General features: G+C 37.0%; 1 protein-coding gene across 5 annotated transcripts in view; it reads left to right on the plus strand.

Moving 5' to 3' along the window:
* CMSS1 (cms1 ribosomal small subunit homolog) overlaps window positions 1–22908 on the plus strand; it is a 381861-nt gene that overhangs the window by 356387 nt on the left and 2566 nt on the right. For 4 of the 5 annotated variants that reach the window (XM_047723009.1, XM_047723027.1, XM_047723036.1 and 1 more), the window contains 7 exons: window positions 4674–4745; window positions 6482–6611; window positions 11035–11094; window positions 12218–12320; window positions 15651–15711; window positions 16146–16233; window positions 22733–22821. In XM_047723009.1, the coding sequence (XP_047578965.1) occupies window positions 4674–4745; window positions 6482–6611; window positions 11035–11094; window positions 12218–12320; window positions 15651–15711; window positions 16146–16233; window positions 22733–22821 (603 nt within the window). The remainder of the gene's footprint in view (window positions 1–4673; window positions 4746–6481; window positions 6612–11034; window positions 11095–12217; window positions 12321–15650; window positions 15712–16145; window positions 16234–22732; window positions 22822–22908) is intronic. The other variant, XM_047723017.1, reaches the window with a different exon arrangement.

The following is a 22908-nucleotide window of genomic DNA, read 5'->3' on the forward strand; positions in this document are numbered from 1 at the left end:
TTTTTTATTTATCAGCTCCTGACATGATCTGTTAACTTCCTGAGGTAGCATATGAGGACACAGCTCTCCCATCTACCCTGTATTCCCTCTCTAACTGCTAATTCCCCTGCTAACACAAGATCACATTTTGGTTAAAACAGTTGTCAATATCTCATGATTATGATCACGAAACTACTGTTCACTGCTGATGGAGTAAAGCTATAATCATTCCTCCTTTCTTATACAACTCTTTGTTTTCATGGCATTAATAATTACCTCATTTCTTCATTTGCCTTGTTTGTTATGTTCCTACTGTTAATTCTTTCCATATATTCCAATATTTTTTCCACATGTCCATGAATAATATCTTCCATATGCTCAAATAGATCACTCATTGCTGTTCCCTGCAGGCCTCTGTACTCCTTTTCCACTCTGAGTTGATTATTCTCTTGGTGTGTTGACCAATTGAGATTTCTCTTTACTGTCTCTTCAACACTCCTGTATTAGTTTCCTTATTTGCTGAATCCTGTATCTTACTCTTTCTTGGTTTAGCCCTTTATTTTGCTGGAATACAGTCTTTACTCTCTATGGATGGGAAATCAATTTTTTTGAGACCTAAAATACCTGAAAATACCTTTATTTTACTCTTAACTTGACTCACAATCTGGCTGGGTATAAAAGTTTAATTTGCAAATAAATTTCCCTCATAATTTTGAAGGCATTGTTCTATTAAATCCTAACTTGCCTTATTGCTGCTGCAAGGTCCAACAAAATTCTGTTTCTGGACTCTTTGTATTTTGTAAGTTATTGTTTTTCTTTTCAAAAATTTTTAGTCTTTTTTGTTTGTCCATGATATGAAATTTCACAATGATGCTCTTCAGTGTGGATATTTTTCATATTCATTATATTGTATACATAATGGGCATGCAGTTTAGAGTTTCATATTCTAGAAAGTTTCCTTCAGTTCTGGAAAGTTTTTCTTTTGTTATTTCTTTGATCACTCTTTTCGCAGTGTTTTTTATGGTCCCTTTTTCTATAATACCTTTTATTGGGATGTTGAATCTTTTGGGCTGATTTTCTATCTAATATTCTTACATTTTTAATCTTTTGGAGAGATTTCCTCTATCTTCAAGCCTTCCTCCTACATATTTATTCCAATTTTTCTTGTTCTCTTTTTTGTCTCATGGCTGAAATTCTTCCCTTATCTGTTTGAGAATATTGATTATAATTGTTTTGGACCTTTTATCTTTTGTTGCTTATTTGCTCTCATGTTGGACACTTAGCTGTCTATTCATATTAAAAAGAGACACTAAAAAGCTGATGGAATATTTTGTGCATGTGTGAGGCTTGTTGATTAGTGAACTTCGTAGCAGAGCACTAGGATAGCAAGCTGTATTTATCATGCCACCAAATGTCACTCTCTTGTGGCATCTCTCTTAGTCCATTTCATTTTTCCAGAGAAAAATTCAGTAGGCTCCTGCATGCAATATATAAGCCTGGCTCATGACATTCGAAATTTGCCTAGGAAAAGGAAGTGAGTCTCAACCTCTGTCCTTTCTTTCCTTTGCCAGATTTCTGGGTCCTCTTGTTCTTTCCAGAGAATCAACCTTCTGTCTACTTCCAGGAAGAGCAAGATGAAAAGAAGCATTAACCAGATAGTTGCTTGGCTTCCTGGGCAGGAGATATAGCCAATGAGGGGTGGGAATAAGACTAATCATTCTAAATATAAACTTTCAACCAAAGTCCTTCTTTTAAACTCTTTACTGTCTGTAGTACCTTGTGTCTCCAACTACTAAACCCTTTCTCCAATAAGTCAAACAACTTCACCGACTATTAGCTTCCACCTCTCCAGAAACCTAGGTGCTAGCTCTTCCTTTCTGCTAAATCACTTCCATCTAGTTTCAACCATTTTCCATTTTCTAAAATGTTGTTGAAATCTTTCCACTACTATTGTTCTCTCCTGATTGTGTGGTCCTTATAAATTTATACCTTTTTCAGTTGCCTTCATTTTTAGTTTAGTGGCATTTTTGAAGTTGATTTGCCATGTTTAACTAGAAGAATCATTCTTAAAGGATATAGTTTTTGGCACTTTAAGGATTTGAGAATATGCCTCAAATGCTTCATTTAAAGATTAGTTTTTCATATATATTTCTAAATTTTTAAACTACATATTTAAGCTATGCTTTAAAAAATCACTAGATTTCATGTAAAGAAATGAAGAGAAATGAAAAACAATGAATTTTGGAACACTGAAAAGAAATAAAATAAAGTAAAATGGAAAAAAAAAAAGAAATTTCTTATCAACTGTCAAAGAAATATACTGTTGAAATTGGTTTCCAGAAATGGTTAGCTAGTCTGGCCTGAGTCTTCTATATCTTTTTACCTAGTCTCTCTGAAGATAAACATCAGTATTTGTAAGGCACATGGCTAAATTTAGGACTTATTAATGAAATGGATTTTGTATTTTTCATAAAGCCATCTCACCTTTGTTGAAATTGCCCCCATAAACTTAGCTTCTTCATTATTATCCACCCTTAACCATGTAAGGCAACTGCTCCCAGAAAACAAATAATATACTGTATTTCCTTTAGAATGATCTAAGAATTTGAACCTAACATTTAAACTTATGCAGTAGGGGCACCTGGGTGGCTCAGTGGGTTAAAGCCTCTGCTTTCGGCTCAGGTCATGATCCCAGGGTCCTGGGATCGAGCCTCACATCGGATCTCTGCTCAGCAGGGAGCCTGCTTCCTCCTCTCTCTCTGCCTCTGCCTACTTGTGATCTCTGTCTGTCAAATAAATAATAAAATCTTTAAAAAAAATAAAAATAAACTCATGCAGTATCTTAACTAAAACAAGTTCATCAAGTATGTTTCTTTTTTCCTATGCATGATTCAGAATTACGTTTTATTTTTTTCTTCCAGAATTGGACAGGCCATAACCCTATAACGGAGCTCATTTCCAGATTTAATTTATGTCATGTTAGAATTATTTGGCTTTGTAAACCTAACATAAATACAACTTTGCACATTGAACATACTGTTAGAGAGCACCCTAAATGCTAAATAACAAAATGGAACAGGTTTCTACATCTAATTCCCAAAAACCTTGATATTGGTGACAAGATACTACAGTATGCCTTGAGGGATCTGCTAATCATATCCAGGCCTTTGCCTTATGAGCATGAACTGAATGCTGGCCTGGCCTGTAATTGGACTCTTATGACCATCTGGCAGCTTCTGTGACATATTAGTGGCCTTGGCCCAGTTTCTAATTGGCATGTACCAGCATCAAATTGGCATGTATCTGCATCCACAAGACAGCTTAACTTTCTAAATAAGAGAGGTCATAATATCTTTTCTTTAGCTATGATGCAATTGCTTTTGGCAGGTTTTTGTTTTAACTGAGAAGAAGCTAAAATTTCAAGATTCACATGTTACTTTAATCCTGAACCTTTGAATCTGCTCTTCTACTAACTGAAACCGAGTCTAGAAACTGCTGGTCCTGTCCCCATGTCTTGAAAAAATTATGTATATATATATACATATATATGTGTGTGTGTGTGTGTGTGTGTGTGTGTGTATATATATATATATATATATATATATATATATATATATGGCTTCAAGCCATAGGCATTCTTAATCACAGACTGTCTGCAAACTTTAACAGAAAGCTTCATCTGTAATCATTTTAAATAGAGCCAGTAGAGACAAGATGTTTTAGTTAGTAGCTTACCAGCTTAAACTGAGTACTTTCTGGTTGGGATGGAAACTTAATCCAGGAAAAACTGAGAATAAGTTTTCACTCATATTTTATATCTTACTTGGCAACTTGTTTGAAAATATTGCATAAAAGAGCCAGCACAGGAAACATTTTATATTCTTGCTTATGAATAATAAATAAGGAATCTGAGGCATTCTATTTTATAAATCAAGTTCTTACTCCAAATCTCCTGTTTTTCTACATTAAAAAAAAAACCTCAGGGTAAAAATAGCATTAAACTATATGGGGTGCTCAGGGGTCAAGGCAACAGGCAAAACTGATTACTCAAAATGCCATTATGCTGAGACTTTTATCAGACCATCAGCAGAAACATTCATTTTGTAGTCACTATAGATAAGGCATTTGGTGCAGCTGGTTTTATAAAAATGTAAGTAAATATGTCCTACTTCAGTTTTTCAATGCTTATTGAAAGAGGAAAGGAATGAATAACAAAATAGTAAACCAATGACTTGGAAATACAAGCTCACACATTGCTAGTTCATGGCAAATGCCAGTCACTCTAGTCAAAGACTTTCTTACCACATCTTAATTTTAATCACATCTACTCTGCCTGTATTTTATAAACCTGGCCACTGTCTTCAATCTTAAATACCCTGCACCACCACTTCAAACACACATATATACTCACTCACACATTTTCACCTTTGTTCAAAGATTTTTCCAGTCTCAAGTCATTGGCACTTTCTGATTTTTCATTGGCACTTTTTGATTCCCTCAGCCCAGCCCCTGCCTAAGAGCCTATTGGTCTTCCAGCATCACTGTCTGTACAATATTACCAAGACAGAGAATACAATACAGTATTACCAAGACAAGAAGAATACCTGTATGGCCTAGGTACTCTGGGGTTACTACCATTAGTTGACCTGTCATCATGCTAAGATGAAAATTTCTTCATCTGTATCTCTTTACAGCCTAAAGAATGTTTCTTGATACAACCAAAGGAAACAAAAGAAGATGCCACCAAGACAAGGAAGAGAAGAAAGGTATTATTCATACTTTCTTACAATTTTCTTAAAACCGCAGGTGATCTACCTCACATTTCTATATACTGTACTTTGATGAGGCAGTTGTTATAATTCCCACTTTAGAGGTTGTAAGATTCAGTGAGGTTTGGTGACTTTCCTAAGGTCACAAGTATTAAGTGTTTCTATTGGAGCTAAAAATAAATTCTTCTGATTCCTATTTCAATCTTGTGGAGCACCAGACATCTTTGCTATCCACCTTTGTTTTCATTGCTGTTAGAAGACATGGATTTCTAATTCTAAAAGGATCCCAAAGCTGTCCTGCCCTCTGGCCCTTCTGGCTCTGCTGGAAAGAAATTTACCAACTTTCTTTTCATATCCATTTCAGTTTTTTAAACCAATAAAAAGAAAATAATAACCAGATGACCATAGTATATGGCATTTCTGACCATAATTTGGAACCATAATTTAAAGCAAAAGTCTCCCCTTACATTCTAATACTTGCTTATGAGTGCATGGAAGACTCTTTTGCTCCTGTACAGACTTTCTTATGGCTCAACCTTGGAGAAGGTGTGGTTTGCTTTGAACTTCCACCACAGTTGTGAAAACACCAGTGTAATTCTCTCCCTGCCAACAGGGTCTACTGTTGAATTCAGCAGAGGAAATATGATTGGGATTAGAGTAAAGAAGATGGATTCGAACCAATTACTTAACAGCAAGCTTTTAGAAAGTTCAGAGTTTCTTTGCTCACAAATGGCCAAATAGAAAGATGGGAGATGCCAAATTGGCTGAGGTTTGGCAAGTCCTTAAAGAAGTGACTTCAACTTCTCTTTGATAGTTTGTACACTAATGACCTTCAGGAGTGTTGAGTTCTTGGTGGCTCAAGGTCAAAACTCTAGCTAGATAGTTTTAGCCTTGGCTGAAGTCATACTAAACTGTGCCTACTGATGACATAGTTTAAAAGTCAATTCATTTGACAGAACTTTGATTATTCTTGGCAGCGGTATAGAAATGAGGATATTGTGGAAGGAGGTGAAAAGGTGGGGGTGGGGAGTGGCTCTTTGTGGATCTTTGGCGAAACATTAGAAGGAAATGAGAAGTTTGTGGTAAAAATTAACTGAACAGTGGTGTGCTCCTAGTACATTACAGGCACTCAATAAATGCTGCACAAGTAAATTCAAATCAAAATAAATGCTGTAAACTTATTCCTGTTCTGCTTTCCATGGGGCCACTTCAAGACTCTCCCCCAAGACTTGACAGTCAAGAGTCTACAGTCCTTTGCAGTGTGCTCCAATGCTCAGATTACTCCTGCAGGTTTTACCTTAATCCAAGAAACCCAAAGTGAGACTTGGTGCCTTGAAAACCAAGTTAGGCAAAAAATTCTCAAAATTCTATTCTGGGGAATAAAAATCTTCGAAGGATTAAAGAGAGGTTTCCACAGCAACAAGATTAATTGACTTTTAACAGAAAATAATGCCCTATTAATGGAGACTCCTACAGAAATTTCAGTTCTCCTAGAAGCCATAGACCAAAGTTACAAAGAGACTTTTAGATATCCCTTTCATTTTTCAAAGCGGTAGTTGTGTCCAAAAAGTATTTAAGTTTTTTCAAGTGTATCTATTGGAACTCACATTCATACTCAGTTATCACCAAAATCTGTATGCAGTTTAAGTACCAGAGGATTCTTATCTATTCTAAGCTAACATCATTCTAAAATCTATCTTCCTGGGATTTTTTCCTTTCTTCTCATGTCTTAGAAGAAAATTACAGATGTTCTTGCAAAATCAGAGCCAAAACCAGGTACCCCTGAAGACCTACAGAAACTGATGAAGGACTATTACAGCAGCAATCGTTCAGTGATTGAATTAGAAGAACTAAACCTACCAGGTACAGCCAGACTTGTTTTTTTTCCCTCCTTTTTTTCCCCTTACTGTTCTGAAGTTAGTCATTTAGCAGAACTCATTGTTATTGCTATCAACTTTCCTGATGAGGAGGAGCAAAAAGGGTTTTTCTTTCCTACACTATGTATGTTATGGCTAGGTATCTCCGGCAGTGAATCAGTGTATTTTCCACATGCTAATACTCCTTTCCTCAACCTCATGGTTGTAACTTTTGAATGATTTCTTCATTAAGATGCTAAATGGTATGTGTTCAGTCTAAAGAAAGATTTATAATTTAATTTTTTTAAAAAAGCTAATTGTTGAGTGTGCATCGTTTTAGCATTCTTCAAGGAGTAAGAATCCCTAGTTGAGGATAGAAGTTAAATTAAAATAAAAATAAAGCACACATTAAAAGTATAGATATGAAACATAGTTTACTCACCCTTTATAGACAAAAACTTTAGCTTTTTTTTTTTTTAAAGATTTATCTATTTATTTGAGAAAAAGAGTGTGCACACTGAAGTTGGGAGAGGAGGGGAGAGGGAAGGAGTCTCCAGCAGGCTCCATGCTAAGCAGGGAGCCCAATGACCGGTCAGGGGCTCAGTGCCAGGCTCAGTGTCATAACCGTTGAGGTCATGACCTGAGTTGAAACCAAGAATCAGACACTCAATCAACTGAGCCACCAGGTGCCCAACTTTAGCTTTAATAAGCTTCTTAGTTTTGTTGTGCTTATCACAGATTTCTAGTTATAGTTTTGTTTTTATGGTAGTGTTTTGGGTCTCAGGCCAGACTTTTTCAAGCAAACTATCTAAAGATAGGAATAAAATTCCACATTTTTAGCAAAGCTGACACCTCACTCCAAGTGATTCTTAAACCAACTATTGTTCGAGATCTACTGCCTTAGAATATTTATAATTAAGTTAAAAATATTGCAAAATTCTTAAAGCAACTGATTTTAATTAATTTGAAAACTCGGATACATCCTCTAACTCTTTGGGGCAGAGAGTAAAGAGATGTTGTTAAAAATCAAACCATACAAGGTTTGGGTATCACTCTTTCAGATGAGCTTTTTATAGATTACTAGGGATATCTAATTACTACTGTTGGATAAAGTCAAGGGTAGCTTGATTTCCCTTTTCCATTACAACTTTATGCTTTCTAGAGGCTTAAGGAGCTGAAAAACATCCCATTCCCTGAATATTTATAATTCCTTTGTGATGTGCTTTAAAAAAAAAAAAATACATTAAGTTTGGAAACAGGAGTGCCCCTGTCTGCTTCTTTTCCAAAAGGAATACCCTTTAGGGAATTTAAGGAGTACATTTCCAAAAGAGCAAGATCTGGAGTTTTAGACTCACAAAGCCCAGAGGAGTCTAAAACTCCAGATCTTGCTCTTGTGGAAATGCACTCCTTAAATTCCTTAAAAGGGTATTCCTTGTACTTTTTTTTTTTTTAAACAGTTAGAAACCACTCATGTCCAGGAATAGTTCCTTTGAGAAGAGCTAAGTCCTGACTGTTCTATCATAGAAACAAAGTGTTATAACAGAGCTTCTGTTCAAAGTTTAACTGAAGTTTGACTCAGTGGTTGCTTTATCCTTCTAGTTCTTTGCTAGCGTACACAGGAAGGATTTGTGAGATAGTGGGATCGCTGATGCTGTGTATACTTATGGAACATCATAAATCTTCATTTTCTAGCATTATAGAGATACAGAGGTCATAAGAAACCTTAAAGTCATTGGATTTCCATAGTGAGTTTACATTATATTATTGCTCTATTACAGTTCAGTTATATAGTTAAACAAGAAGGTATGGTCATGCCTTGTTTTAGGAAGGAAGGAAAATGTTAAAAATATGTTAAAAATACTTTCATAGACAAAAAGAACAGGTTTTCATTTTCAGTTAAGAAATTGGGCTATTCTGAGACACAGTGAATAAAAGCATCAAGAGACCATTTAGGAGAAGGCCCAGTTTGCTACATATGAAACCAAGGACAGAGAGGAAGTCCACAGTAAGAGAAGGGACACGCTCTGGGTTATTTGGAACAGGCAGGGGCAGGAGCATAAATATAAGGTGAATGTAGATAATGAGGTACTGTTCCTATTAGTTTGCTGAGTGTCTAAGTTGGTTTTGATTTGAGGTTATTTGTGTCTGTAGGGCAGGAACATGTCTTTTCGATTGATATTGTTCACTGTATATTGTTAATGTCATACACATGGGCACTTAATTAGTTTTGAGGCAGGAATTTCTTGGAGTTAACTCAGCTGTACTCCTGAGAGCTGCAGTGTGGTTTAGATCAGTACTAAATGCCTGTAGCTAGCAGCAACTGAATCACCCAAAAATTAAAAAGCAAATTCCCAGGCCCACCCCCAAGGAATTCTGACTTACTAACAAAAAGAGTCCGTCCTGGGAATCTGTATCTTTTGTAAAGCTCTCCAGGTGAGTCTGATCATATTCAGACTTGGGAAATTACAGTTTTAAGAACATCAGAGGCTCTACAGATGTATAGGAAGCAACATCTTTGAAGTTAGTTAATTCACATAATGTGAGTTACATATGCTGGGTCACAATATTAATGTTAAAATTAATTTAAATTTAGTAATAGTTTACTCCCTAGCACTCTACTGTGTTTATAGAAAACCTTTTTCTTATAGAAAGAATTAGAATAATAAACATGATCCTGCTTTTTTTATACATCTCAGGTACAGAGTTAATAATACTACCTAATTGCTAGACCTTGGTTGAGCAAGGCCCTTATATTTTATTTTAGTGTTATACTGTCTTTTACTCTAGTGTTATGTTGTGTTTTGATGCATTATTCCCACTCTTCTTCAGTCCACACTCCTCTTTACTTTCCCCAGAGCATTCACTCTAATGTGTTAATGCTTTTAAATGTGTATATATGCTTGTAAAACGTCATGTTGTTGTATGTGTGTACACTTCACAATTTCTCTAAATAATGTGCTGAACTTCTCATTCTGTCTCTTTCCTCTCTGAGCACTTTTTTGAGATATGCCTAATATCTCTTTTTTGATATGGCTTAATGCACATCAAGTTCCTTGCTTCTTTTTTTTTTTTTTTTAAAGATTTTATTTATTTATTTGACAGAGAGAGATCATAAGTAGACGGAGAGGCAGGCAGAGAGAGAGAGAGAGGGAAGCAGGCTCCCTGCTGAGCAGAGAGCCCGATGCGGGCCTCGATCCCAGGACCCTGAGATCATGACCTGAGCCGAAGGCAGCGGCTTAACCCACTGAGCCACCCAGGCGCCGAAGTTCCTTGCTTCTTAATGCTAAATAGTATGCCAGTGATTTTATCTACCACCTATTGGTCATTCATTTTCTCAGATATGAACACCTAGGTTGCTTCCTGCTCCCCACTATCACAAATAATGTTAGGATAAATATACTCGTGTTTATCTCTTATAGACCACATAAGAATTTCTTTCCATTATTTACTCAGGAATGTAATCATGGGGTCATAGAGTGTATACAACTTAATTTGACTACTTTCCAGAATCGCTATTACCAGTTTACACCTCCACCTACATTTCCTTTTTTTTTTTTTTTTTTTTAGATTTTTATTTATTTATTTGACAGAGATCACAGGTAGGCAGAGAGAGAGGAAGGGAAGCAGGCTCCTTGCTGAGCAGAGAGCCCGATGTGGGGCTCGATCCCAGGACCCTGGAATCATGACCTGAGCCGAAGGCAGGGCTTTAACCCACTGAGCCACCCAGGTGGCCCTCCTCCTACATTTCACAAGAGGCTTATCACCCTACATTCTTGACAAGAGTCAGTATTATACCTCTTTCTAACAGCTATCATTCTAATGGGTGTGTGAAGTATTACCTCATCATTGTAATGTGCAATTCTATGATGACTAGTGAGTTTGAGCCTCTCTACTTAGATTTGTTAGCTCTTTCCCCTTTACCTTTGTATATTGCCTATTCCATGATTTGAAAAATAAACATTCTTCATAAGTTCATTGAATGATACAACAAGCTTCTATTTCACTACTCTAAGAATCAGGGACAAGAGTGCCTGGGCAACTCAGCTGTTAAGCGTCTGCCTTCAGCTCAGTTCATGATCCCAGGGTTCTGGGATCGAGCCCCGCATCTGGCTCCCCGCCCAGTGGGAAGCCTGCTTCTCCCTCTCCCATTCCCCCTGCTTGAGTTTCCTCTCTTGCTGTTTCTCTCTCTGTCAAATAAATAAATAAATCTTAAAAAAAAAAGAAAAGAAAAGAAATCATGGACAGTTAAAAGCTTACTTGCTCTTATTGCTGCTTTTGTTTTAAATACTGGACAACACTTTAAAATATATAATGAGTCCCATTCACTAATATTTTACAACCTTATTCAAGAAGACACATTCACAATGGATCTGTTTTGATCATGTGTATGTTTGCAAAATCGTCTACAAAGCATGTTTGTCATATTCCAGACTCCTGTTTCCTCAAGGCCAATGATTTGACTCATAGTCTCTCATCATACCTAAAAGAAAGTAAGTAACCTATGGTTTTCTTTTAAGTTATTCACCAAGTTGTTATTACTCCATTAAAACATAAGATCCATCTAGTTAGAATAAAAACTTTTGAAACTATATTTAAAAGCAAAACTTTCCACCTCAAATGGATTTGAAATGGAGGTTTTTCTTAAGGTACATCTTGATATCAATTTCTGTTTATTTAAGTTTATTCTTGTTTTGCCCTGGCTTTGAGAATTTGAGTTTTTGTCTCATTTTTGGTTTATAATACATTAGAAGTATTGGTGTAGGAATCCAGAGATTAATTATCATTCTAGATCCAAGTCTCTCACTATTTGACCTGGGGCAAGTCGCTGAGTACTCTTCCAGGACTTGACTTTGTTACCTGAAAGATAAGGAAGTTGGATATGTGATCTTTATTCTGGCTGTAAAGTTCTGAAATTCTTTTCATATGCTCATAACTCAGACCATGGCTATCACACAACCTAATTTCATCTTTTCGATATTTATTGTGTATAGCCAGTAATAACCAGATTATTCATATTAGGTAGTCATCTATTGCGACTGATAATGAAATAGTTTAGATATAGAGATTTAACATTCTTTTTTCAAACTCAGAGTAGTTCTGATGGCACTCAACTTGAGTTCTTAAACCTTTCTGCACCTCAAATTCAGCAGGTGTAAATGTAGGTTAAGGTAGAATCAACCTCAGTGGGTTATGAGAACTAAACAGTATCCGTATTTAATATATGCTTGCTATTATTTTAATGTCATTTCTATTTTTATCTTGTGTTGAGTGTTTCCTTAAAATTTAACATTATTGAATCTGAGTTCTTTTTCTATTTAGTCTTTGCCATCAAGCATCAAACATAAATTATCAAAAATGTATTATTCCAAACTTTTTTTTACTTGGTACTAAAACTAGTCACATTTAGCCACTTGGCATATTATGTGTTTTATGATATAAGTTAATGATATTTCATTTTAATCTAATATCTTGAATAACCAGAGAATAGAATCTGGACAATACCTAATTAAACACTAACAAAGAGTAATTGGAGAATACTCAGGGGGCTAAAATAAATAAGGGCCCTATTTTACAATATTTAGAGTAATATTTTTCTTACTTTTTTTTTTTCAGTCTGCCCTAAGTGGGTAAAACTTCGGAAAAACCATAATGAGAAGAAATCAGTCCTGATGTTGATTATCTGCAGCTCTGCTGTCCGGGCCTTGGAGCTCATTAGGTTAGATACCTCACCTATTCATTTCATAAATGTTTTCTGAGTAACTGAGATGTGTCAAGTTGATATGTTCTATATGTTGGAAATGTAACAATGAACAAAATAGACAGAATCCCTTCTTTCATGGAACTTACCTTCTGGTGAGGGAGACAGACAATAAACAAATAAATACACATTATGATGTCAGGTAATGTTAAATTATATAAGAAAAAATAAAGCATGGCAAAAGGAAGGAGGGGGTTGGAGGGCTACTTTTAAAAGGGTTGTCACAGTAAGCTTTTCTAAAGAGAATGACATTTGAGCAGAGACATAAACAAAGTGAAGAAGAATGCCATGTAGATATCTAGAAGAAATACATTCCAGACAGAGTGGACAGAAAGTATAAAAGGCCCTGAGATACAATGCTATTGGAAGATTTTGAGCAGAAGAGTTACATGATCTGAATAATCAATCTAAAGGATTACTTTGGCTTTTGTGTGGAAAACACATGTTCTGCCACTCTAGAGCCCAAGAGTGAAAGCAAGGAAATAATATAAGCAGTGACGAGTTGGAAAAAATAATGGAAGAAAAGATCTAATTTAAAATAATAACAAGAAAAAATAGACTACCAAATAATAAACCTACCAAAATCTATATAAAGAAAATATTACATAAGCAACTCAGATCTTTTTTTAAGAGGTGGTGGGGGCAGGGAGAGGCAGAGGGAGAAGAAGAGAGAGAATCTTAAGCAGATTTCATCCCCAGCACAGAGCCTGATGTGGGGCTCCATTTCACCACCCTGAGATGGTGACCTGAGCTGAAATCAAGAGTCGGAAGCTTAACCCACTGAGCCACCCAGGTGCCCCACAACTCAAAGGATCTTAAACAAAAGGGCATACAATATTGCTAAATAGGAAGAATCAGTGTAGGGATGGATGCCTGGGTGGCTCAGTTGGTTAAGCATCTGCCTTTGGCTCAGGTAATGATCCCAGAGTCCTAGGATTGAGTCCTGCATCAGGCTCCCTGCTCAGCTTCTACTTCTCTCTCTCCCTCTGCCGCTGTCCCTGCTTATACTTGCTCATTCTCTCTCTGTGTGTGTCAAATAAATAAATAAAATCTTTAAATAAAAAGAAAAAGTCACTGTTGCAAACATGCCTATTTTACCTAGAATAGTCTATAAATTTCACAGATTCCCAGTGAAACTCCAGTAGAATTGGTTTTCTAACTCAATAAGCTAAAGTTCAAAAGTTAAAGATAAGCTATAGTTCTAAGTTCATAAGAGAAAATACAGAAGAAAAATACCTGGGGAAATTCTGAGAAAGAACATTAGTGAGTGGATACTATACCTATAGTATCTACCAGATTACCAATAGATATGTTACCAAGTCTCCCTAATTCAAACAGTATGGAACCAGCATACGTGTGACAGATCAGACCAGTGGAACAGAATTGGAAGTTCAGAAATAGGCCTATATGCATGTGAAAACGTAGCATATGGCAAAAGTGACAAAGCAGACGAGAAAGATGGATTATTTAATAAATGGTGTTGGAACAACTGGGTAGCCATCTGGAAAAGTAAAGTTGGATCCCTATCTCACTTCTCATACCAAAGTAAATTCCAAATAGACCGAAATTTAAATATAAAAATTATGTTTTAAAGATAATTTGTCAGTGCTTTACTAGGTGCTTTCACATACCTTTTCATTTACTGTAGTTTTTGTAGAAAAAACAAAAAGGTTTCCATGGGATCATTGATTTTTCAGAGAAGGGCCATCAGAGTAAATTGGGATTTACTGGAACTAGCCCTATTCCAGGGCCAGGCTTTGCACCGGCTTTGACAGGAGACAAAACAAAGGAAAGTTCAGGTCTGGAGAAAATAAATTAAGGTGCAAATGTAGACTTTCAATAGTTACTTGCATGTATTTTTCTAAATGAACTAATCTGATTACAAATTTAGAAAAGTGGTTTTTTAAGTTCTTCAAACTCTCCTTTCCCCACGAGGCACACACATTAAATTGTATCACACCGACTCTCAGTAAAATAAAAGTGTTTCTTGCAACTATTTCTGCTCCAAACACAATTGATCTTCAAGACTCCAGCTGTTTCTGGGCAGCTATACTTTCTGGTTCTGAAGTCATAGTAGTTCACATTGACTTTTCAGTGTTTTAAAAACTACAACCACAGAGTTCATTTCAGATTCAAACATTAATGGCAAAGGGGTTGGCCTGGAGATGGCCTCTTAAAAACAAGCTGTCACATTGATTTGGGCTTTTACTCTACCTTTCTGAAGGGCATAAAAGCCCTGTGTTGTCACACTTCATTTACCAATTCTGTGTTCTGTGTCTTTGGTAATATTATGATCTACTTCAAGGTTAGGTGATTTGCAAAAAGAGATTTCTGAGCTCGCACAACAAGCCCTATTCATAAAAACTAATGGTGAATAATTCTAACTTTTATAAGAATACCTATTCTTTTGAGGACCATGAGTTAATGTTAAACATGTCCTCTAAACTCTGTCTTCCTAGTTAACCTTCCCATGGAGAAAGCTTATGTATGAGTACAAGTCAAGTGCAGCAGAACTTATATAGTATAATTTACTATCTTGCAAATTCATATATTCCTACAGTCAATAACATTTCTCAAAACATAATAATATATATAAAAACCAATAATATTTCCAAGCATATTCCCATGTTAGTTCTATTCCCAAACAGCAACTAAAGGATTGATTGTTCTTTTATACCTATTGATGCCAGGAGCATTAATACGTACAAAATTTTGCAGAAAAGCTCACTCTGCTAAGTAGATAAAAGTGGAGGATTCCTCTGATTGCAGGACATAAGCTTTCTCCTCCCTGTCAGCTCATTCCCAGCAACCCACCGTGGCAGTCACATACAAACTTTTGTAGATGCCTTTGGGCTCCACAGAGCATAGGCTGACATCACTGCTCCAAGATACTTCTTGCAACCAAATTTTGTATGAGAACTATACTGCAGAATTTAAAAATAAGTTCTCTGCCAGGGACCTGAAATATGGAAATTCTGTATTACAAATGAAGGGCAGATCCATAAGTTTCAGTTATCAAGCAAACCTAAGTAAAGTTAACCTTGTGTATGAAAAGTAGAAGCCAACCCAGATACATGCCTGAATAAAAGGATTCCTCACTTTCCTTCCATCCATGGGCCAACCTGAAAATCTCAGCGTTTTGTATCTATGTATATTTACACATGCATATGCTCATAGTTACACACTTAAACACATATATTCTCTTTAAAGCAAGACATAATACTTAAGTAGTCAACGTGGCCGGCAATGAGTAAGTTTTCTTAGGCATTAATCTTTTTTTTTAATTAGGTCAATGACAGCATTTAGAGGGGACAGCAAAGTTATGAAATTATTTGCAAAACACATTAAGGTAAGTAAGGGCCTGTGGTTCCTGATGGGTATTGTAAGTTATCCTTAAGGGCTGCTCCTAGCTTTTTCTTAACTCCTTAGCAGGTGTTTTCTTTGGTGCCTTTTTATATAACATATTTAACAACTGTTGTGTTCTTTATATCCCCTGCCTTTGCATGCCCACCTGCCCCAACAAAAGTTACTACTCCTCTATGCTCCGAGATTCCTGCACAGAAGCTGAGGTTTGACCCCTGGGTTCTCTGAAGATTTGCCAGTTTTAGAGAATGATGCTTTTCTATCTTGATGTTAATTAACCTTCTTTGCACTGGAAGTTGGGCCTAAACAAGGGTAGTCCTATTTGCTTTTTTACTTCTTTAGCTTTTAGATGAAATGCCTATGATTGCCCTTTCTAATGACTCTTCTTGCCTTTCATCTCCTCCATCTTGAAATAAATAGGTCCAAGAGCAGGTAAAGTTGCTGGAGAAGCGTGTGGTGCACCTGGGCGTAGGAACACCTGGGAGAATTAAAGAACTCGTTAAACAAGGTATGAAGAGAGGCACTGATATGCCTACTCAGAACTGGGACTTTCCCTTTTAACCCATGTGAGTTTAGGAAACCACATTGGTGATGTAGTGAAACCAGATTTCTGTGTTCATCCGGGAGTTGGAAGCAGTCTTTTGTCAGTAAAGCTAGCCAGCAGGTATAGTGCAATAGGCATTAATAGTAAGGCTTGTGGTGAACTGTGGTACAGGTGCCCACCTAAATATATTCAAATTCCAGTTGCTTTAAGCAGGTTAGTGGATCCACAATTCATTTCACCAATTTGCAACCTCTAGAATTTGTAGAGCTGGATGAGTTAGTATATCCCTCTTAATTAATTGAATCTTGGTTCCCAAGACTGCCATTTCAGTTGAGGGTTTCATATAAAACATGTTGAAACAAAAATGCAGTTTCTATGGATGAAATATAAGTATTCTAGAATATTTCTCCCAAATGCATTTCTCTTTTAGTACTTTACCCAGAAAGTATTCCAGATGGCATCCACCCATGGGTTTTTATAATTTGTTAGCTTTCTCAAAGTGAATAGCCTAAAACCTGTTAATCTGCTGATGATCTTATTACCTGTTTTACCTGCAAGACTGATTAAAGATTTCTTTTCAATACTCATTTCCAAATTACTTATTTAATATAGTAATAGAAGTTTGTTTTATGACTGGAGCTATTCATATATATATATATATATATATATAAAAGAAATGGGTTCATCAATGTAATGACTCAATATAAAGATGGGCATTTGCCAAGAAGCAAACAAAAGCTTAAAATACTTATGTTTCTTTCCAGATGAAGGCCATCCTGGGTTAAATGAACCCACTATATACAAAAGGCTGTGTAATTACAAAGACATAACAAACTTAGCAGCTCCAGACAAGGAATGGAAAACATTTTTTTTTAGTTCGTACTTGCACTGGTCTACGCTAAACACTCTTAGGTGTCTCATTAAATATTCATGATACCCGTGCAGGCTAGCATTTTTATTTCTTAGAAAACCCTGAAGCTCTGAAGGGTTAAGTGGCTCTCCCACAGTTTTTCAGTCTAGGCTTCCTAGTTCCAGAGCTTCTCCCCCTCAAGGAGCTCCTGATCCTTGAAGAAATAAATGTGCATAGATGGAGATTGAGGACATGAGGCATTAAATGCCGAGGGCCAAATGAGCACTTCCAAGTCCTATAGGAGTTAAAATACATTGTTATGGAGGCTGAAACTGTGTGGAAGGCTTTAGAGAGGAAAGGATCTTTAACTGATCTTTAAAGTGTGAGAAGGATTAAAATAGGATCTTTGAAGTACAGAGATGTGAGAAAAAGCAATCAGGAATGGGAGAACTGCTGAGTCAGAAGAGGGCAGGCAGATACACATGACTGACATACAGGGTTGAGATTACAAGTCCCTGTTATGAATTCAGTCCAGAGTCAAATCCCAGGTCCAGTGCTGTGACCTTGGCAAGTTACTTAACCTCTCTAAATCTGTTTCTGTATTCAAATGACAGGGATAGTGGTAATATCTTCCTCAAAGGATTGGTATGATAATAAAATGCCAATAAAGAGTTTGACACAATGAGTTTCACACCCTAAGAAATCAAATGTTAGTTTTTATTTTTATTAAAGAAACCCACTTTCTTGGTTGGAAACTTCACGGACTTTAGTAGCTGGTGATTCAGTTGGAAAGAAAGTCAGTGTGGAGGGAGGGTCTTAAACACTAAGCTGAAGAGTTTGGGTTTTTGCCTTATGGACATGGGAGGACATTGAAGTGAAGGAACAGATGAGAGGTACACATAGCATATTTGTGAGATATAGGGTTGGGAGAGTTTGGCTGGCCAGCAGGAGATCCCAGGGGTAAACCCTGCTTCTCCCACAGCTCTTAGCCAGAGATTCACCTCACCCCTCCCTAGAATCGAGGTGGTTTCTTGTGTGTCACCAAGCCCCCCATGCAAAAACATATGAAAGGTGCTAAGAGAATAGATCTTAAGAATTCTTGTCACAAGAAAAAAATTATAACTATTTGAGGTGATTGATGTTAACTAAATTTATTGTGGTAATCATTTCACTATATATGTATAAAGTCATATTGTACATACTGGAGTAATACAAGTTTATATGTCAATTATGTCTTCTCCATATTTAAAAAGAGAGAAAAGGAAAGGGAGAAAACAAAGCTCTACGTATTGTTGAAATTTGATTTCCATAGAGTTGTGAGGTCTCACTGTGAAAGCTTATTTTATTTAAGAAGTGGAAAAATCATTTAAGGAGCTGTTGATTTTTTCTGCTCAGCAAGGAGTCTGCTTTTCCCTCTCCCTCTGCCCCTCCCTCCCCCACTCATACTTCTGTCTCTGTCTCTCTCCCTCAAATAAATAAAAAAAATCTTAAGAAAAGGCGGGGGGGGGAGAACAATTCTAGCACTCTAGAAACTGGGAATCTAACAAAGCTGAGCAAATGGCACATAACTCATTCTATGTAGCTGTTTATGACTTAAGATGTTTATATATATTTGATATATTAAGGAAAGTTTCCAGACTTCCAAAGATATCCCAGGACTTTGGGATCTGTACAGTTATAAACAGAAGTATATTGTTTTAATTTAATAATGAAGGAGATTTTCTAACAATAAGAGCTTTTCAACAATGCAAAAAGGTATAGAAAAGAAAATAAATCACTTTAGAGACAAACACTTTTAGTTAATATTGAATATATTTCCTTTAGTCTTTTTTTCTATGTATTTATATATTTTTATAAGTGGAAATCAAACTATATATAATAATTTTATAACTTGTCTTTTCCACTTACCTTTTTTCAACTCTTTTTCTTTTTTTAAGATTTTATTTACTTGACAGAGCGAGAACAAGAGAGCACAAGCAGGGGGAGCGGCAGAAGAAAAGGGAGAAGCAGGCTCCCTGCAGAGCAGGGAGCCGGATGTGGGGTTCAATCCTAGGCCCCTGGGATCATGGCCTGAGCCGAAGGCAGACACTTAACAAACTGAGCCACCCAGGCACCCCTCCACTTAAAATATCTTATGAGGACTTTCTTTGCCATGAAATAGTTTTAATTTTTTGTTTTTAATGGCTGCATAATATTCTACATAATATTCTGTTTTTTATCGCTTTAGTGAGACATAATTGACATATAAACTTGTATTACTCCAGTATGTACAATATGACTTTATACATATATAGTGAAATGATTACCACAATAAATTTAGTTAACATCAATCACCTCAAATAGTTATAATTTTTTTCTTGTGACAAGAATTCTTAAGATCTATTCTCTTAGCACCTTTCATATGTACAGAACAGTATTAACTACACTCACTGTGCTGCACATTACATCCCCAGAACTTATTTACCTTACTACTAGAAGGTTTTATCTTTTGACCACCTTCTCCCATTTTCCCCAAACCACCCCCCCACCTTTGACAACCACCAATGTGTTCTCTGTATCTATGAGTTATGTTTTTTAGATTCTACATTTAAGTGAAATCATGCAGTATTTGTCCTTCTCTGTTTGACTTACTTCATTTAGCATAATGCCCCCAAGATTCATCCCTATTATCACAAATGACAAGATTTCCTTCTCTTTTGTGACTGAACAATAGTGTGTGTGTGTGTGTGTGTGTGTGTGTGTGTGTGTGTGTGTAACCTTTTCTTTTTTCATTCTTTTGTTGATGGACACTGAGGGCTGCTTCCATGTCTTGGCTGTTATAAATAATGCTGCAGTAACAGGGGTGCATATATCTTTTTGAGATAGTGAGTTTACTTCCTTTGGGTATATACCCAGAAGTGGAATTGCTGGATCATATGGTAATTCTGTTTTCCATTTCTTGAGAGTTCTTCCATACTGTTTCCATAGTGGCTACACCAATTTACATTCCTACCAACAGTACACAACATATATTTTCTCCACATCCTCTTCAGCACATATTATTTCTTGTGGGATTTTTTTTGGTAATAGTTATCCTAGCAGGTGTGATGTAATATTTCACTGTGGTTTTAAATTACATTTCCCTGATGATTAGTGATGCTGAGCATCTTTTCATGTACCTGTTGGCCATTTGGATGTCTTCATTGCAAAAATATCTATATTCATTTCCTCTATTTTTAAATCAGATTGTTTGGGTTTTTTTGCCACTGATTTGCAGAAGTTTTTTTTTTATATATTTTGGATATTTATCCCAAGTTTTAAATATATACATATATATATATATTTAGCAATTCAATTATGGTAGGATACCTGGATTATTCCTAATTTTTTGCTATTATAAATGATACTGCAATGATACTCTTTGCAAGTACTATATTTACGGGTTTGTTTTTTTTTTCTTAAGATTTTGTTTCTAGGGGGCGCCTGGGTGGCTCAGTGGGTTAAGCCGCTGCCTTCAGCTCAGGTCATGATCTCAGGGTCATGGGATCGAGTCCCGCATCGGGCTCTCTGCTCAGCAGGGAGCCTGCTCCCTCCTCTCTCTCCGCCTGCCTCTCTCTCTACTTGTGATCTCTCTCTGTCAAATAAATAAATAAAAAATCTTTAAAAAAAAAAAAAAGACTTTGTTTCTAAAGTAATCTCTAGACCTAGTTTGGGGCTCAAACTTACAACCCTAAGATTAAGAGTTATATACTCTACCAATTAAGCTAGCCTGGTGCCCCACTAACTATATTTATGTTTCTTTTTTTTTTTTTTTAAGATTTTATTTATTTATTTGACAGAGATCACAAGTAGGCAGAGAGGCAAGCAGAGAGAGCAGGGGAAAGAGGCTCCCCGCTGAGCAGAGAGCCTGATATGGGACTTGATCCCAGTAGCCCGGGATCATGACCTGAACTGAAGGCAGAGGCTTTAACCCACTGAGCCACCCAGGCGCCCTATTTATGTTTCTTATGTATTTACTGAGATTTGTCATAGAAAGAAAATTATTTTAGCAAATAGTAAGCATTTTATTTTAAAGATTTTATTTATTTATTTGACAGACAGAGATTACAAGTAGACAGAGAGGCAGCCTGAGAGAGAGAGGAGGAAGCAGGCTCCCTGCTGAGCAGAGACCCTGATGTAGGGCTCGATCCCAGGACCCTGGGATCATGACCGGAGCTGAAGGCAGAGGCTTTAACCCACTGAGCCACCCAGGTGCCCCGAATAGTAAGCATTTTAAAGCTCCTATTATATAATGCTCAGGTGCCTTCCTGAAAGGCTGTATCTGTGTGCTCTCCCACCAATAGTAAGTTATTTTTAAGGGAAGGCTACCAATCCATTGTCCTTCTCAAGTTATCATTTTTAATTTTGCAGAGAGAATTTTATTTTTTTAAGATTTTATTTGTTTATTTGAGAGAGAGAGAGAGTAAGAGAAAGCAAGAGAGCGGGGTGGAGGGCAGGGGGAGAAGCAGATTCCCCACTGAGCGGGGAGCCGGATATGGAGCTTGATCCCAGACTCAGTCCCCACTGAGCAGCCCACAGAGAGAATTTTAAATAAGAGGCATTATGGGGGCACCTGGATGACTCAGTCGGTTAAGCATCCAACTTTTAATTTCAGCTCAGGTCATGATCTCAGGGTCATAGGACTGAGCCCTGCGTCAGGGAACACTCAGTGCAGAGACGGCCTGAGAGTATCTCTCTGCCTGTGCCCCTCCCCACCACTCAGGTGCCTGTGTGTGCTCGCTCTCTTTCTAGCTCTCTCAAATAAGTAAATAAATAAAATATTTAAATAAATAAGAGGAATTATAAGAAGAAAAGTCTTTTGGGCAGAAGGGGAAATATTGAAATAATCACAGAGAAAAGTTGAGGGGGAAGCACTGCAGAGTAAAGGAAGGCTTCAGTTATGTTTCCACATGTAACATGAAACAGCTTGGGGCAATGGAAAAAACATGGGGAGTGGGAAAAACTGTGCCAAACTCTGAGACCTCTGAGGGACAGACTCTGAGGTCTCCTCCAGCCCCTCATTCCGCAATTATCTCTAGATACAGAGGAAGATAGTAGAAATGGAGTCCTTCAGTGGTTTACTAGTCTTCTCAAATGATCACAGACTTTGAATAGAGCCTATTCATATTTACTTCCTTTTCTGTCTAAAATTAACCCCTGAACCCCACCCTCATCCTTCTGTCCATTCGCCTCCTCACAGTCATTCACACTGCATTGGACTCAACTCCTCTGAAGGGCCACTACCCAGGCTGCAGGATCCATCTTACCAAATTCCTGTCAGGAATGAGACTTCACCCTCTGGGGCTTCCTGAAAGGAGGTTTGGGATTGTTTCTTTGCCAGCACTTGAGCAATTGACAAGCTTAGCAGCTTCTCTGCTTCCCTCAGAATCAGTGATAAGGTTGTAAGGAAAGCAATCTCAGAGTGCTGCATTTGTTTTCCATCAGCAAGGGCCGCCTCCTTCAGTGTGCAGAGATTAGTTGCTGGGGGAGAGGACTGCAAATGAGGCAAAAAGCAACCAGGAAACTAAAAAGTCATTTGAATAAGCTTATGTCATGAGGCCTTTGCTGTAGCAACTCTCTCTATGTTTCTTTCAGGTGGCCTTAATTTGAACCCCTTAAAGTTTCTTGTTTTTGACTGGAACTGGAGAGATCAGAAGTTGAGGAGGATGATGGACATTCCCGAGGTACTGTGTAACCAGCAATTGTTTTTAATCTTTTTTTCTTCAACTTGAACTTGAGTTCAGACACAGTAATAAAATCTTTGACATGGG

Source organism: Lutra lutra, chromosome 1, assembly GCF_902655055.1.
Source record: "Lutra lutra chromosome 1, mLutLut1.2, whole genome shotgun sequence".
NCBI lineage: Eukaryota > Metazoa > Chordata > Mammalia > Carnivora > Mustelidae > Lutra > Lutra lutra.